General features: G+C 38.1%; 1 protein-coding gene across 2 annotated transcripts; it reads left to right on the top strand.

The window, feature by feature from the left end:
• Positions 1–4,137: 4,137 nt before the first annotated feature.
• Positions 4,138–17,142, top strand: p4ha1 (prolyl 4-hydroxylase subunit alpha 1). 2 transcript variants are annotated; one of them, XM_023327792.1, is made up of 15 exons: positions 4,138–4,358; positions 7,310–7,392; positions 7,539–7,635; positions 8,226–8,377; positions 9,240–9,377; positions 9,507–9,746; positions 9,847–10,058; positions 10,143–10,319; positions 12,004–12,074; positions 13,240–13,339; positions 13,507–13,560; positions 13,660–13,725; positions 14,651–14,719; positions 14,993–15,089; positions 15,915–17,142. In XM_023327792.1, the coding sequence occupies exons 1-15, from the start codon at positions 4,345–4,347 to the stop codon at positions 15,983–15,985; spliced, it is 1,641 nt and encodes a 546-aa protein (XP_023183560.1). In that variant the 5' UTR covers positions 4,138–4,344; the 3' UTR covers positions 15,986–17,142. The 2 variants fall into 2 exon arrangements, with proteins under 2 accessions (XP_023183560.1, XP_005808892.1); XM_005808835.2 differs by lacking the exon at positions 12,004–12,074 and adding an exon at positions 10,486–10,556 and having other exon boundaries at positions 4,139–4,358.
• Positions 17,143–17,526: the final 384 nt, after the last annotated feature.

The following is a 17,526-nucleotide window of genomic DNA, read 5'->3' as shown; positions in this document are numbered from 1 at the left end:
GTCAAAGTCAAGTCCGAGTCTTTGAGCATTTTTTCAAGTCAAGTCTCAAGTCGTGATTTTAACGACTCGAGTCCAAGTCATGTGACTCGAGTCCCCACCTCTGATTGCCAACCAGCGGCTTCCAGCTCAGCAGGGGGCAGTCATACTCGATTTTAACAGCCACCAAAACTCAAAAAGCACCGAAAAGGCATCAACAGATAGAAGTAAGTAAATCCATTATGCTTGGTTGTTTAAGGCTTAAACACGTAACAGGTTGCAATTAATCATATTAATGTCTTAAAATGACCTACCTACCCATAAGTGTGTAAATAACAAGAATAAAACAAATAAATACGAGCAAACACTGAGATTCACTTAACTTGGACATCACATAAAACTATTGTACCACCTTGATAATGAAGCCTAATCTTATGTCTTATGAAGAAAACTGCCAAATCAAAGAATAAATGTTATCCCTCTGAATATAACAGCTAAGTAATAATACCCACTGGCTTTTTTTTTTTTTAATCAAAATTGAATTTGTTTTCTTTTTTGCAGTTCTTTAGCCTCAATTAAGTTATTCGTTTTTGTTTTATTTTCTTTTTTAATAAATTTATATTGTATTTTTCTTAATGTACATGTGCTTTTATTAGTATTTTTATATCTGGTTTTAAGTCTTGAAAAGATTTTTAAAAATGAATGGGGACAGAACATGCAAAACGGAGGTAAACCAGAAACAAGAAACACTTTCAAAAGGTCTAGAATGGTGATAAATTATTAAGATAATATAAATAACTAGAAAGAAACAAACCTTGTAGAAATACTGTTAAAGAAAAAAAAAGTGATATTAATCAGTTCATTTTTGTGCAGTCTTTCTTATAGGGACTGTGAGGAACAGACAGACGGCAAACTGAGAAGAATTGACGCAGCAAAGTCACTTAATGAGGAAAACACCAGACACGAAAAAACTAAACCTTTTAATAGTAAACACAAGAAAACAAAAAATGAAAGCATTTGTTGTAAAATATAAAGTAAAAGCAAGCACAATACAATCAGAGAAGAAAATATAAAACGACTTTAAGCTGTTAAACACATAGTACACGAAAGTTAAATGGACCCTTTCAGTCATTCTGCATATTGTTTATGTCAGGTTTCATTATCGTGCATAGCAACTAACTCTTTTTCCTTTTTTATTGACCAACAATTTTTTTTTCCTTTACCAAAACTTGGATGGAAGAGTCCGTTATCGTTGTACATTGTCCGTTATAGTACAGGATTAATTGAAGTGATTTATCTGTTTACACACATAACATCTGATTTACACTCCACATTATCATTGTCTGGGCAAACAGTGGCTGCAGTGAGCGACTTTAACCACTTCAGTAATAAAAATTCAAAGCAACATTAATTAGTGATTGAGAAATAATTAAAAACATAAGCACCTCAAGCAAAGCCATATAGTTATTTATTAACAGAACATAAGGTCCTCTTTGTGTCACGAGGCAATGTCAGTAAAAGGAAGATTACCAGCTGCAACGAGTTTAATTCAATCCATCTAGCAGACATAGTAATGCACAGGCTTGAAAATAGATCAAAAGCTGAGGTTCAGATAGCAAACTAATCTTGTGGGGGTCTTACATAAATCTTAGATGTAAGGCGCAAAACAGTTTGGCAGGTCAGAGGTGGAGACAAGAGAGTAATAATAAAGGAAAGTAGGATGGGACCTCCACCTCCACCTTTATGAAAACATTTTTTTTTTGCCAAACAATTTCACTTCATGTAGTGGCTCCCTTCAACAATGAACAGCATTTGTAACAGATACAGTGCACACATGTCTTGGGAATGAAAGTGTAATTATGTTCAACTTGGCATGAAACCAAACTAAACATATGTCAACAAAGCCTACATTCTAAAAAAGCAGGAGCAGAACAAACAGGGCTTGCTTTACCTGCTTATAGGGCTGCCAACTTAAACATATTTAAAACTGAACCAGCAACTTAACTAGCATTAATTCTGTTGCATGTACTCTTCTCACTCTCTCTGTTCTGCCTTGATGTGGTGAACACATTTCAGTCCACAGACTTGACATCATGCTGGGTGAACTCTCAAAACCTTTCTACTTAAACCCGAGCGGTTAAAAAGAAGCCCTGAGTGGCACAACCTCGTTGATATAAATCCTGGAAGGACCTCTATATATGTCAAGTTTATTTGATTAGCACAATTCATGCATGAAGTCATTCAATAAGCTCCACAGAAAAAAAAACACCCCAAGGGGGAAAACATACACACACACACATATGCAAAACAAAGCTCTGATCCAAAGCCTTTGAAATGCACAATCAATAATCTACACATTGGCTATGTTGTCAGTGCATCACCAAACCTTGATGTTTCTTTTAAAGGGTGCACCTCAGCAATAGGAGATCCTGGTGGAACAACCCTGGTGGGTCCTTGCTACAGAAACACAGAACTCTAAACTGCCAGCAGCTCTTCGTGGATGACATCTAGTGGCAGCTGTAGGAAAAACACTGAAAGTTGTTTTTTTTGTTGTTTTTTTTAAATCAGCTGTGCAATCTTTCTATATAATTAGAAAAAGCAAATTGACACTGAATATCACGAGGGCCTACTAATTTTGAAAGAGAGTATGAAAAGAATTACACATGAGTCTCTTTTGGTTCTGGACTTCAACACCAAATATTATTGTATAGATTTCTGTTTTCATAGTGCCTTAAATGTGTCAGGTTTTCATCGATGAAATATGGCTCTCGGTCCACAAGGGCACAGTCAACAAGGTGGTTTGTGTAAAGGGGGAAACTATCACTGACTTTAATGGCACTGGATTTTAATGTGGATTCTGTGCCTCTCCACTCTTTCTTAAGAGCTGGGACCTTGATTCCAAATAAATCTGAAAATAGGCCTCTGACGATGTCTATACAGGAGTGACTTGACTCAGGGAATGCAACATTAAAATGTTTCTGAACTAAACTGACTACCCCGAAACAAAACACAGGGAGAAGCTCTAACCAACAGGGTTTTGGGGTGCATATCCTTATTTGCCTCCTTTTCTGAGGTAAATAAGATTGGTGGTTAACATCGCTTTCTCGTGCAAGTATCGGCTGATCACCAATCCCCCAAACTTAAGGAAATCAGGCCTGATTTATTGTTGCAGCCCTACAAATCAACCTAACCCACAAAGGGAAAACATGCTAGTTCCAAGCAGATTCCAGGCTAATGGTTGAAGATAACCTAAGGTGAGTTTTAGTGCATTTTAAGACCACTGTATTTTGTAAGGGCATGTCAATTTTTTATCTCAATAATCACCACAATCCATCTGTCCATTCATCTTTGTCTGTAGCTGCTTGTCCTTGCAGGGTTGCTTCTTGGGGCTGGTGCTCCAGATGTCACTGGGTAACACGAAGGGTTCAGCCTGGACAAGTCTCCAGTCCATCACAGGGCAGCACAGTTTTATTTTTGGACTGGAATAACATGCACAACTCCACGAAGAAAGACCCTAAGCCGAGATTCTATTTGAATATAGCATAATACACTGTTTTAAGATAAGGTCTACTCTTCTGTGACCAACTTTAAAACCAGAATCCCCCCCCCCCCAGATCCGCATTCCAGCAAAAACGGCCACCATAAATTATGGTTAGTAAACATTTACATGCCCGTAGAGTGTATTAGGCGTATAACTAATACACAGAGCACTAAGAAATGAGAGTAATCAGTTTATCACACACAGCTGCTCTTGGCTCCACCCTGCTGAATTTAAGCAGCATTCCAGACACTGAAAGGAAGGAATGTTCTAGTATGTGAGAAGCAGAGACTGCAGGTGAAACTAGGGTAAAAGTTTGCCAAAGTGTCATATTCCAAACTTCACACAACTTCCATGAAAATGTAACGAGTAGAATACTACATCTTAAATCCCGTTTTAGGTGTGAAAACTGTACTTTCATGATCATTTCATGATCTTTCATGCCTCCCCAGACGTTTCTAATACGTGGCAGAAGCGTGCCGTTAGTTAGGGGACAGCCGCACTCAACAAAACTCTTTGCGGTCGTGTCACAGTGGGTTTAAGCTCAAAAAACTACAACTTCCCCATCTTTTTTACACAGGACACCTCCTGTTTCAACCCCCCCAAAAATGATCACAAAACTGTAGGCATGTGAGCCTGCACGTAGCATTCAGGCTGAGACGCCCAGAGATCCAGCCCATGCGTCCGGAGAGCCAACAGTTCACCGGAACATCACAGAGAGGAGGATCTTATTCCCCCCCCCCGTTAATTCAGCGAGTCCTTCCCGAGGAAGTGAGACTTACTTCAGAGGACACAGCGGCTGAGGACACGGTTCTCCTGCTAGCTACGGGATGCTCTGGACGAGGTAAATACAGCCTCCTGGATCAGATAAGAGACGGGAAAAAGGCCTGTACGCATATTGCATAGTTATTCTCTAGTTCATAGTTAAAGGCTGCGCGTTGTACCCAGACTAGTGTTAGCACGGGGCGTAAAATATTGAACTGAAAGCTAAGTCCCCTAGAGATTTGCAGTACGGAAGGAGCTAAAATAGATACAAAATAACAACCTGGCAAACAGGAGGACAAAAGAAGAGCATGCGTATTTCTGCCCACACGTCGTTGGCTTAGTTATGACATTCCTATGCAATGTAGCGTGGGATGCTACTGCTGCCTTCACTTTGCATTGTTTAATTTGAATAATAATAATAATAATTTAAAATAAAAAAATCTAAATACATTTTCTACAACGCGGCATACTAGAGTGAAAGTATCATTTGTTGCTGTCAAAATGGAAAATATTTAACAACAAAAAAAATTACTAGTAGTGAAGCATCTTGCTTAAATAAACCAATTAATCTCTACAGCACAAATTGACCGTGAACCAGTGATTCTTGTTAGTTTGCAGATTTCACTTTGGCTTGGAGCAGGTAAGACTCCATCGGAGGGATTTTAGTCCGCACACGAGTTTCCACGGAGGGGAGGAGCGAAGACGTGGCAGTCCTGTCCTTTTCCATCCACATCCTTTGCTTTTTTTACAGCATGACTTTAGAGTAAAGGTAAAACGAGACATTTGAAAAGAAGTTTCTCTGCCACGACTAAAAACAACTTGGATTAAAAAAACATATACATACAGCTAAAAGATTACTTTGATCAGCATTTAGTATGAAAACAGCAGTGAGGTACTGAAAAAAAATATGTCTGAGGTTGCTGCTCAACAATTGGCAATTTAAAAGTATGCTTTTTATTTATTGTGTATTTATTGTTTCTGATGTGAAATATTGTAATTTTGAGGGATTATATAACAGCTGGGTGAAAGATTCTGTGAATGGAATGATCAATATGAATTTTATACAACTTTAGATTAGATTTGATTGTATATGTGTCGAAATCTACATATTTTTCTTTAATTTAGGCAGGGTCAGTTATATTTGGAGAGACATCCATTGTTAGAATTTAAAAAAAGATTTTTTCTGAATGTATAATTTTTTGAGCATATTTATTAATGTATTTACTCACTTAGTTGGTTAGTTCCAGATTATTGGAGCGGAACTAAAAGCAAAATGTTTTTTTTTAATTAAAAAAACTTGAAATTAATGCCAGTTTCCTATATTTTCAAATGCTCTGCAATTATTTTATGACTAATGAAATATAGTATTATAAGTCAAAATCTAAGGCTGATAGTGAACTGTATAATGATTTGTTTCACTCTAGTAGATTTGTTTTGCATATTGTAGGCAAAAAAAGGTAAAAAGTTAAAGTGTTCATCTTGTGCTCATCAGTGTCTGCTTTTTATTAGTCACATCATAAAATGAGTGATAGATTCTTTCTTTAAATTAATCTGATGTTGCATTTCACAAAATGACAAATAATATAAACAAAGAACTCTTGATCACAATCTGATGTTGCTGTGATGTGGTTTTCTTTTAAAAGCAGAAGCAGAGAATGTGCTAGAAAGAATAGAAAAAGTGGCCGGAAAATAAATTTGCTGTGTCAAAGGAGAGTCTCTATGTAACTTCCCAAAGTTACAAAATGATTCACCCAAATTTACACTTTTATTCCATTACTTTTATTCTCTTGAGTTTTACCTTATTTCTAGTGTTTAGGGGGTAATAACAAGTATTCATTTTCAGTAACACTTTCTTTATGCATCTTTCCAGTTTTGATTAAATGGGAGCTGTTTGAATATATTTTTAGTTTGTCGTTGCAGCATGCTGCAGACCTAAATTAAAATCCCACAATTCGTTTGTTTTTTCAAATGAGGGCAAAGTCAGAGCCTGTCTGAACCTGCAGTCTACTTTCAGTTCGATTCTCAGCAGAGCTACACAGAAATGATCTCACTATATCTTCAAGGTAGTTGGCACAGCGGTTGTCCGTGTCATTGGACCTCAGTTAGGAGGTCCCCAATGCAAACCTCAACTGTGCAGACTGTCTGTGTTGTTCTAAGCCTTTCACATGCCTCTGTGGGTTCTCCTTCACTCATTTGCCCTCACAAATAGCAAATGGGTGTGAGTGTGTGTGTTACTCTTTGCTCTCAAAAGACTGGTGACCTTACTTCTTACTTGACTGAAACTAAAGAACTATCTATCCAAAGGACTATGTATATATAAAAAAGAATGTAGTCTCTATCTGGGTTTAAGTTTAGATCTGTAATGAGCTCAGCATCTAACCTTTTGTCACACATGTTGATTTTATTGTGGAAAATTGTAATTCTTCCCTCCAATCTCTTATGTGTTCCTTTTCTGTTAAATGTGTGGTTTTAAAGAGAAAATACAGCTGCATCCTCCACAGGCACAGTGACTTCTTGGATTGAAACCTTGTCCAAAATCTAAAACCAAAACCAGACGTGTTGACACCAACCACAGACTTATTTTTGTGTCTCCGACATGGTTGTGGGTCTGACCAAACGCTTCTGTTTTTAGGATAAAACAGAAGCATTTCTGGTTTAACTGTTTTGTGTATCGAAATTTGAGTTTCATATTTTGTCATTCTCATTTTAATATTCAGTTCATTCCCACTGAAAAACAAAAAAACAGTATTTAACAAGGACGAAAAAACAATACCCTAAAACACAGAAAGAAAAACTGTTTGAACGAAAACATAAAAGTGCAAATGCAAAAAATGCAAAAAAGTTTTAACTCAGTGAATAAGAGATTTTTTTTTTGAATAAATAGAATCTAGTAATAAAGTCTATGAAATAAAGTTTTCAAGGAAATTAATATGTTGTTTATCTAATCTAAAAGAATCACATCCTATGACATCAGACGAACCAGCACATTCAGACGAATTCATCAAAAGGACTTATCCCACTCTCTTTCAGAATGGAGCTGCCATGTTGGTGTTTGTTGCTGCTGAGCTGCCTGCAGTCACTCTCAGCCCACAATGATTTCTTCACCTCCATAGGTAGCACACACACCGTGTAAAACTGATCCCTGTGATCATTACATTTAACCGAGTCCAGAAGCAAACATCTTTTCAAATCATGAAAAGATGACATCAATGGTGCATTGTGTAACCCATGGATGTTCTTCTGATTTGCTGCCACTCAGGCCAGATGACAGATCTGTTGTACACTGAAAAAGACCTCGTCACGTCTCTGAAGGATTACATCAGAGCGGAGGAGAACAAACTGGAGCGGGTTAAGCGGTGAGAATCGAATCGAAGTGTTCAATCTGTACAGCACTGCTTTTTGTGGGTCACCCTCATCTCGTACGGACGATGGCATTCCGTAACTTTTAAAAACGGAAAAGATTTCAATTGACAAGGCACAAAGTCTCCATCGTCACCATATACATTTACTGATAGCTTTAAACCGTCTTTCGAGAAATTACTTTCAATGTCAGTTTGCTTCGTACGGTTTGTTTTGTTGCATGTCAAACGCATTCAACAAGGACTTGTAGGCACAAAACCTCAACGACAAAGAAAAATTAGCTAAATTCAAAGAGGATGAGATGCTATGAGATGAGCAAGAGCTTTAATTTGCATCCAACAATTAATCAAACTTTTCTGATTGAATAAGAAGATTCCAATGCATCTCTTGAAAACAAAACTCACCCAGAGAAAGATCAGTTTTATAAACTACAGATTAAATCCAATTTTGAGGAATATTTGCTCTGTCAAGTGTTGCTTTGATTGCTAAGTTGAGAAACAGTTTTGCGTTTTTTAGAACAGTGCCGGTGCAAAATCCCATCATTTCCGATCAGTACTCTTGATCTGTGTTGTCATTTTCATGGCAGGTGGGCCGACAAGTTGGATTCCTTGACAGCAACAGCCACACAAGACCCAGAAGGGTTTTTGGGTCATCCCGTCAATGCCTTCAAACTGATGAAGAGGCTGAACACAGAGTGGGGGGACCTGGAGAGTCTTGTACTTAGTGACACCACTGATGGTATGGACAACTGAGAAGTGCTGGAATTCACAGTTAGCTCTCACATTAACATTAGAATTGACAAATTCTAGTGTGAAAAGTTCAGATTTGAGCTGTCCACATTTATTGCAACTTTCTTTAAAGATCTGTCAAACAAAATGTACCTGTTGTTTCAGTTGCATGTTCTTACATGGGAAAAATAAGAAAAATCCAACCTTTAGATTTAGTCAGTGGACAAAATGACACATTTTAACAAATTCCACAATTATTGACACGTTTATAATCTCTAGAAATTCTTAAAGCTGAACATTTCTGGTAATTTGTATCTTACTTGTTTCAGTTGATTCCAGATTTATCCGCTTTTAAGACATCTGACAGTTCTTCAAAATTGGAAAGACTAAATCGGAAGTTTTAGAACACTAGAGGTTGGACAATTAAGGCTGGTCGATGATCTATGTTTTTTCTTTTCACTTTGCACAATGAGGAGGACGGTAAGGACGTCACTCTAAAGCTCTCTGGCAGAGAACTGCAGTCACCAAAACTCCATAGCAACCAAGGGCTTTTACACATCTTTAAAACTGGTGCCAATAAGTTTAGAATGGGTAAATACTTCTTCATTGTGGTTCACGTTTGTACCCGGGCTTCTTGATGTCGCGTATGTAACACTGTGGCAAACTCACATGTACAGCTGATTCTGGTGCAACACCTTTTCTATTGTACGTGTGTGTTTTTTTTTCCCCATTTCCATTCATCATGTATCTGTCTGGCATTCAGCAACTACAATTCTCATCTTAGATATAAAAATCCGCCTCTGGCAGGATTCAGTGCTGTTGCTGCTGGATTCATACGCCTCTAGAATATTTGATGTGTGCAATTCTTACAGGATTTATCTCCAACCTGACCATCCAGAGGCAGTACTTCCCCACAGAGGAGGACCAGACTGGAGCGGCTAAAGCTCTTCTTCGGTTACAAGACACCTACAAGCTCGACGCCAACACCATTTCCACAGGAGACCTTCCTGGTAAAAGCTGTTACCTCAGTAAATAGTCACATTTAGCACCAGGTTCAAAGTTTTTCTTTTTCTTGGTAGTTTATTTGTTGTTTTTTTTTGCCCTCCATCGTCATTGTTGTCCTTTTATTTGCTCACCAGGCGTGAAGCACAAGAGCCAGATGACAGTGGAGGACTGTTACGAGCTGGGTAAAATAGCCTACTCAGACGCCGATTACTACCACACGGAGCTGTGGATGGCGCAGGCCCTGAAACAGCTCGACAAGGGAGAGGAATCCTCCATAGACAAGGTGACGGTTCTGGACTACCTGAGTTATGCAATCTACCAGCAGGGGGAAATAGAGCGAGCGCTGGAGTACACCTTGAGGCTGCTCAAACTGGGTAAGCTGCCATCAACGGTATTGGGGAATTGAATTAAATCCAGTGAACTGTTTACGGTGACATCATCATCATTGCTGCCATTTTTCTGCCACAATTTCAGACCCGGAGCACCAGCGTGCAAAGGGCAACGTGAAGTACTTCGAGTTCCAGCTGGAGAAGCAGAAAAAAGAGGAAACGGCTCGGACGCAGGAGGAGAGTGGAAAGGGGGTCACGAGCGAAAAGAACAAGAAAAAGAAGCAAAATAACTCTTTCTCTCTGATCCCAGAGAGGAAGAAGTATGAGATGCTTTGTCGAGGGGAGGGCCTCAAGATGGTGAGGAAGAAAAGCAGCAGAAATAACGAGACGGCGTCTCACTTTTATCTTCCACTCTGGTTTAATTCTCAATCTCACTACTAGACCCCGCGCAGACAGAGCCGGCTGTTCTGTCGATACTACAACAACAATCGTCACCCCAGGTTTGTGCTGGCGCCGGTCAAACAGCAAGACGAGTGGGACCGCCCCTACATCGTTCGCTACCTCGACATCATCTCCGATGCAGAAATCGAGAAAGTCAAGCAACTGGCAAAACCACGAGTAAGTAACTCTCTGAGCAGAGGAGCGTTTGTTCAACGGCGTGTTTGTGATTTTAGATGTTGAGAGGTGGCAGGTTAAAGTCACGAGGCCGGTTTGGTGGGTTAGAGAAGCATCCGGGGCCGTGTGGCTCTGTGTTGGGGGTTAAATCATGTCCCTGGCTTCACAGCTGCGCAGGGCAACCATCTCCAACCCCGTCACTGGAGTTCTGGAGACAGCTCATTACAGGATCAGCAAAAGGTAAGACGGAAGGTCATAGGAAAGAGCTTTGAGGGAATTTTTCCTTTCCTCGAAAATGCATCCGATTTCTTCTTTGGCCTATCCAGAGCTCCACTTTGCTGCCTCATTAAAGATTAAAGGCTCTTGAGCTGAACGCGGAATGAGAAAACATTTATACAGCTTATGCAGTGCCTTGTAAAAGGATTTCTTGTCCCTTTTATTTGTCATCATAACCCTAAACCTCAGAGTATTTTATTGGGTTATTAAGTGCTAGACCAGCATAAAGGAGCATAAAATTGCTAACAACAAAAATAAACAAAACAAAACAAAAACTTTCGATTCTTTTTACAAAACCAGCCTTATGGGATGTGTCTCCACCAGCTGTGGTCATCTGGAATGTTTTTGTCTATGTTTATTTATTTTTTTGTAAAAAATCAAGTTGAACGGAGAGAGTCTGAACAGTCACAAGTTCTTCATTGAATTTCGGTCTGTACTCTACTTGGCTGGTCCATTTTAACACAAGTACTTTAAAGTACACAATTTAATTGCAACTCTAGCTCTACGTTTAAGTCCACACAAGGTTTTTTTTTTAGTTTCTAGCATGTTTTTTTTCTCTCAGGAGTGGACTCTATCTGTCAACTCTAACCAGCTTACATGTCAACAATTGTATTTATATTTATATTAAACTACACATAGATGGGCCTGCTGTTAACCAATTAGTTGACCTTAGAAGGGATGTGTTTGCACTACCTTTACACAACTTAATTTAGAGGTTCAGTTGAAGAGGGTAAATATTAGGCATACCACACTTCTCAGAATTTTGCTTGTGTTAAAGTTTAAAACCTTGAATCCCTTTCCTTTCACCTCTTAAATATGTTATAGTTTGTGTTGGTTTGCTACATAAAATCCCAATAAAATCCACAAAGGTTTACGATTGTAAACCAGGGAAAGTTCAAGAGGTTTCGATACTTTCTGCAAGGCACCTCAAACATATCAGTGGACTATTACTGATTGACAAAGAAATTGTATCAAGTTGTATCAATGCTGCTAGCTTACTTTGGTTTGTGAAAAAGTTGTTTATTTTAAACTACTGGGGCGCTCTCCAGCTCAGGGGTCTGCTTCAGAAAGGTAACACAACATGCTGAAAGGAGAGGAAAATGTGTTACCGTTTCTGCTAGTTTGTATTAACATAGTTGCTTTGTCCCACATGAGGTTCATCACAGGCAGTCGATGAATAAATGATCAACATGATTATTATAAATAACATCTAGAAGTCCAGTATTGCCTCATGGAACACTCTGCTGCTTTTTCTTTTTAATAACATCAACAACCAGTGACTCCATCTGCTTTTCTTCTCTCTCTCTCTCTTTCCATTTCATCCGTCCTGCTCTGTCTGTCCTCTTTTTTATTTCTTCCTCCTCCCGTTTTTATTTCCTCTACCCCTTTGTGTCCTCTGGAACTGCCATAGCTAAGGCGAGCCACGGTGCATGACCCTCAAACGGGGAAACTTACCACAGCCCAATACAGAGTCTCCAAGAGGTAAGGGGTCACAGGTCAGCAGGTCCTCATCCAACTCCCGCTTTGTCATTGTCTAATGGCTGGCTTTGTTTGACCTTGCGCAGAGAAAATGCAAATAATTAGATGGAAAACTAACAATAAAAGGGTTTTAGTTATTATTGGTGCAAACAATTTGTTGAGGCCAAAATAATTAAACCCTGCGGATGATTCATTGAACTCTTATTCCTTGCTTTTTAGCCATTTCCCACACAGGAAGTCATAACATGCCATCATGGCTGCTGTGGTGCAGCTGTGCAGTTTTTTGTTGTTTTTTTTAGCTTTATTTTTTTGTTAATTTCACTATTTGCAGCAGAGGTGAAGTCATTTTTCAAGGCCATGGATTAGATTACATGAAATGCCCAATTACAAATCTAAATGCTAGCTATCTCATCTAAACTATGTTAGTGACGTTTTCTGAAATTTGTATCCAGAACTAAATATAGCAGGCCCAGCAGCCAACTCAAACCCCCACATCACTTTGGTTTTACTGCTCCCGGTAGTTAATGTCAGCACACATGGATGTGAGGGTGTGGTGTCACTTTGATGTTTTTTTCTGTGCGTTATGTGTAAGTCAGCATGTCGTCATAGATTCGGTGAGCGATGAACAGGAGGAACGGATGGAAGGCTTTTTTTTTTCAGACGTGACTTGTTTAAATCCGTCCCTTCCAAACAGGAATGCCATTTTTCATGTCTGAAAACAAATCTTTATTTTAGGAGTTGGAATTTACTGTTGTGGGAATTGTTACTAGCATGGCTGGTTTGATGTGCATATTATAGGATTTTACTGCTTCTTCCATAAAAACGACAATTTAAAATTTTCTTTTAAGATGCTGAACTTAACATTAGCAGACTTTTTTTTTTTTAGAATAGTGTAATCCTAAAAAAACGATGTTCTCTGTGGTGCTCAACCACACCACCAAAGTGCACAAACCTGCACCCTGAGCTGACTGGAGATCCTTGGGCTCTTTCCATGTTTCCAGTTTATTCCCACGTGCTTTCTTTTTTTTTTCCCCCCTGCATGTTTTCAAGCTTGGCATGAATTTGTTGCTTTTACAAAAAGATTTGTCTACTGCCATCTAGTGGACAAATGTGTATCCTACGACAAAAAACGTCCTCAATCTAAATTGCTTTGCCTCCATTGTTGCAGTGCTTGGCTCACAGGTTACGAGGATCCTGTGATTGAAAGGATCAATGAGAGAATTGAGGGCATTACAGGTCTGGAAGTTGACACAGCAGAAGAACTCCAGGTAAACCGATAAATAAAAACAAGCATAGACATTATGTGAACATTTACTAATATAAAAAATAAGTGAATGTTTAAAAAGGCTTCTTGATTTTCTTTTCCACATGATTATTGGCTTATTTCTGCCTCTGTACAATTTAAACAACTTGTTGTTTTTCTTTGATTTCATAGGTTGCAAATTACGGTGTTGGAGGGCAGTATGAACCTCACTTTGACTTCGGAAGGGTAAGCTTTCTAATTGTTGAGAGTTGATTTTCTGTTTTCGAGCAGTCGCATTGACATGACATGACATGACATTACATCTTTTGTGCAACAATTCCTCAGAAAGATGAGCCAGATGCGTTTAAAGAACTTGGAACTGGAAATCGTATTGCAACATGGCTTTTTTATGTAAGTAAATACATACAAAGAGCAGAGCTGGCTTTAAGTTGATCAGTGGCTTTTGTTAAAAACTCCAGTTGTCATATAGACGTGTTTTTTTTCACTGCAATAAATAATATGCCAGCAATGTGGTGTATGTTTATTTTTGATTATTATGATGCTTGTTAGAAGTGATAAAATGTTACGTGAAATAAATAATTTGTTTTCAGTGGCATGAGAGTTGCACTTTATGTGCATGAAAATGCATGCGTGCACAGATGACATGTTGACAGTCACCTAATATTTTTTAGGTGACTGAAATAATTAATTAATGGACAATAAAATAATTTACATGATAATATTTAGTGGTGCAATGCAGATATGTCTTAGAGAAACATTTCTAAATATTAAATTGGTAGGTCACTGTTGAAATATTGGTCATGTTTTTCTTTTTCAGTTAACTTAAATTTAATAGATTTTCTGAATAAGTCTATAAATATGTTAACAAAATTAAGTATGGGACTTAGATTAATTTTTGATTGAAACAAACCATTTGTCTCTGAAAATGTACAAAGCCTAATGAGCCTGACAGTAAGAAAATATATTTATATATAACATATCTGAAAAATTTCTTGACTGTGACTTGTTTTATGTTATTTTATTTTTTCACTTTTCAATAGCAAATAGCTGACGACAATCTTGATGAAACAGCTAAATTTGGTCACTAGCATTAGTAGTTGACTGTAGCTTGTAAATAATTTCTCAAATACTGTATTAAATAGACAAAATAATAATAGTATTGACCTTAAGTCCACATACGTAATTCATAAATAAACTTCGCTTTGACTGCTCTGACGCAGGAGCACCTCCGGATCACCCAGTGGGAGTAGAGAATGATATTGGGCCAACAAACCTGTCAGCAGCTTATTTTTTTTCTTTGCTTTTGCTGTTGCAGATGAGTGATGTGACTGCAGGGGGCGCCACAGTATTCCCAGATGTAGGTGCAGCTGTTTGGCCTAAAAAGGTAAAAGCACACTAACACTATTTACTTGTATCACGATCGATTTAGCTGGATTATAAAATACCACATATGTTTGTCAAAACAATTTTAGACATTCAGATGTAATAAACACTACATGGCTTTGAGTTTTGTAGCATACATTGATCTATAAGATAGTTCTTTCTAAATTATGTAGATAATATTTTTTTTATTGAGAGTTGATGTGTGAAATGAAACTATGCTAAGTCAGATTCATACAGATGGAGAGTTGCCGCTAACATCTACCATTGATTGCAGGGTACTGCTGTGTTCTGGTACAATCTTTTTGCCAGCGGGGAAGGAGACTATAGCACCCGGCATGCAGCCTGTCCAGTGTTAGTGGGCAACAAGTGGGGTGAGTTCCTCTTTCAGAGTTCAACCTTGGCTCTACATTATGACACACAGGATTAGTCTCAGTGGATAACTTCAGACTTCATGCTTGGATTTTCTGCTTCTTCATTTGGGTCCTTAGCATTGTATTAATTGCACATGTATGAATTGTAAATGTACATATGGGGTGCTGCTTTACTGAAGTAGTTACACCGCTTAAACTTCTCCACATTTTATCACTTTATCACTTTTAATTTTAATATGTTTTGTTGGGATTTTATGAGACCGATTGAAAAATGGTAGTGGATAATAACCTGAAAGAACCAGGTGTGCTACAGTAAAAGATGCAAACATTTGAGGGTATGCCTCTTTGTTTTTGTTAAATACTTCAAATTCAGTCCAGTTGGAGAATTAGAATCTGTAAATAGCAGTTTTAGTTTTGCAAGAAACTGTCAGTTGGATTTAGGTCTCAGCTTTGACTAGGCCATTCTACCACATGAATATATTCTTTTTCTAAACTATTTCATCGAAGTTCTGGCATTATATTTAAGATTGCTGTCCTTCTAGAAGTGGTTTTCTTCCAGGAGAGTCTTGTTTCCCCATAGCATGATGCTGCCACCACTATATTTCACAGTGGGAATAATGTGTTCAGGTTGAATTTCAGTGTTAGCTTTTCACATCACCCTTTTTTTTGCACCCTCTTTCACGTAAAATCCCGACAAAATGGGTTGAGACTTTTGTGTAGTACATTAGCTAATGAGAAAAACATCAAAGAGTATGTAAACGTTTGCAAGAATAAAGCAACTAACTAACTAGAATATTCTCAAGATTGTGTTTTTCCGTCTTTCAGTATCGAACAAGTGGATCCACGAACGAGGTCAGGAGTGGCGGCGACCCTGCGGCCTGAATGAAACTGAATAATGTTTTTTTTTTTTTTAAGAAAAAAACAACCCTTCCCATTGAATCCCTTACCCCTTGTCTCATTCTTGTAAACCACCGAGGACCAGAGAACACTGCAACACGTCACAGATGATCCATGGGGTCCAAATGGATCCCTTCATCCTTCCCTGTCTGACTGTCAGCAAACAGTCGGTTCTGCTCCTCACCTGTTTTCTGTCTGTGAGCCCGGAGATTGTTTTGATAACATCGAGCCCCCTGGACAGCGTTCGCGTCGCTGTGACAGATAGCATGTTCTTAGGGTCGTCGGATTGGTTTTGAGAAACACTTGAGCTTTGTTCATTCCCATGAGTCTTTCTCTGCACTCTGAATGAACTCCAGCTCTCTGTGGTGAGGTTATCCTTCAGTTTGTGACTGCAGGGGCCAGCTTCCCTCTCTTTAAATTGAATGGTAAAGGATTCTTTTTCTTCTTCTTCTTTTTTGCATTTTTATGTGGCCTGTTTGAATTATTTTGTTTGACTGATGTGACCCTAGACCCTTAAGAGTTTTTGGAAACTGTAAAATTTTAGACAGTAAAAAAAGTAACAGTTGTAAAACTAGTAAGTTCACTGAATTTTTATTTTTAAATCTCAAACATTTTTTAAACTTCATGCAGTGTTAAATTAAAAACCTTAGATGGTGCATGAACAAACAAAAATCATCCTGTACAAGGAGCATTCAGAGCAAAGTTTTCATCTTTTGCTAAATCTATGCAGTACCTTTATCGCATGTTGCACATTATACTATCTGCCGAGCTTTTCCCCCAGTGTTTACACTGTGACTTCACTCTGAAAGTTATAAATGAGGTTGTGCATAAACAACGCGTGTTTATAAAGTCATGCAAAATCCCATCTGCATACAATCCAGTGTAGTCTGTTGTACTGTTTCATGAGTTCAAGTTGGTGTTTAATTATCCTGCATAAAGTTTGATGCAAAATCAATAATTATCAGCTGTTATTGAGTAAATAAGAGCAAGGGAACAAACACTAACCATCACAGCCTTAAAATCTCTGGGGGGGGTTTATTGATTGTGGTATGTCTGTAAGTGTGAACATATTTGGATTTTCCAGAGATGCTTTTTATTTATATGTCCCAAGTCAACTTTTAAATGTCTTTTCTATAATAAAGACCTTTTACTGACAGAAAAATAAATTGTTTATCTGTCTTTTATTTCAGGTCTACTTTCCCTTATGTTTAAGGAAAAGTAAAGCAACATGACATAACATTCAGTATAACTGCAGTTTCTGATATGTTTATATTTTCCCTAGGACACTGAGGGCACAATGAACAAAAAAAATATATAAAATGTCAGTTGAAATGTGAACAAGGTATTTTTTCTGCATATCCAGTCAATCGGGGGTGGTCGTTCCTCTGTGTAGTGAACACAGTTTAATATGGCTTATTCTATTTGTTAACTTGGTGACTCAACATATATTAATATATAAAAAAATATATCACAATTTCAATTAAAACCACAAATACTGTACATCTAAGCTAAAAATTAATTACTGGTATATTTAGATTTA

The sequence above is a fragment of the Xiphophorus maculatus genome, chromosome 22 (assembly GCF_002775205.1).
Source record: "Xiphophorus maculatus strain JP 163 A chromosome 22, X_maculatus-5.0-male, whole genome shotgun sequence".
Classification (NCBI taxonomy): domain Eukaryota; kingdom Metazoa; phylum Chordata; class Actinopteri; order Cyprinodontiformes; family Poeciliidae; genus Xiphophorus; species Xiphophorus maculatus.
The sequence above is the reverse complement of the archived record's forward strand: the minus strand, read 5'-3'. Positions and strand labels throughout refer to the sequence as shown.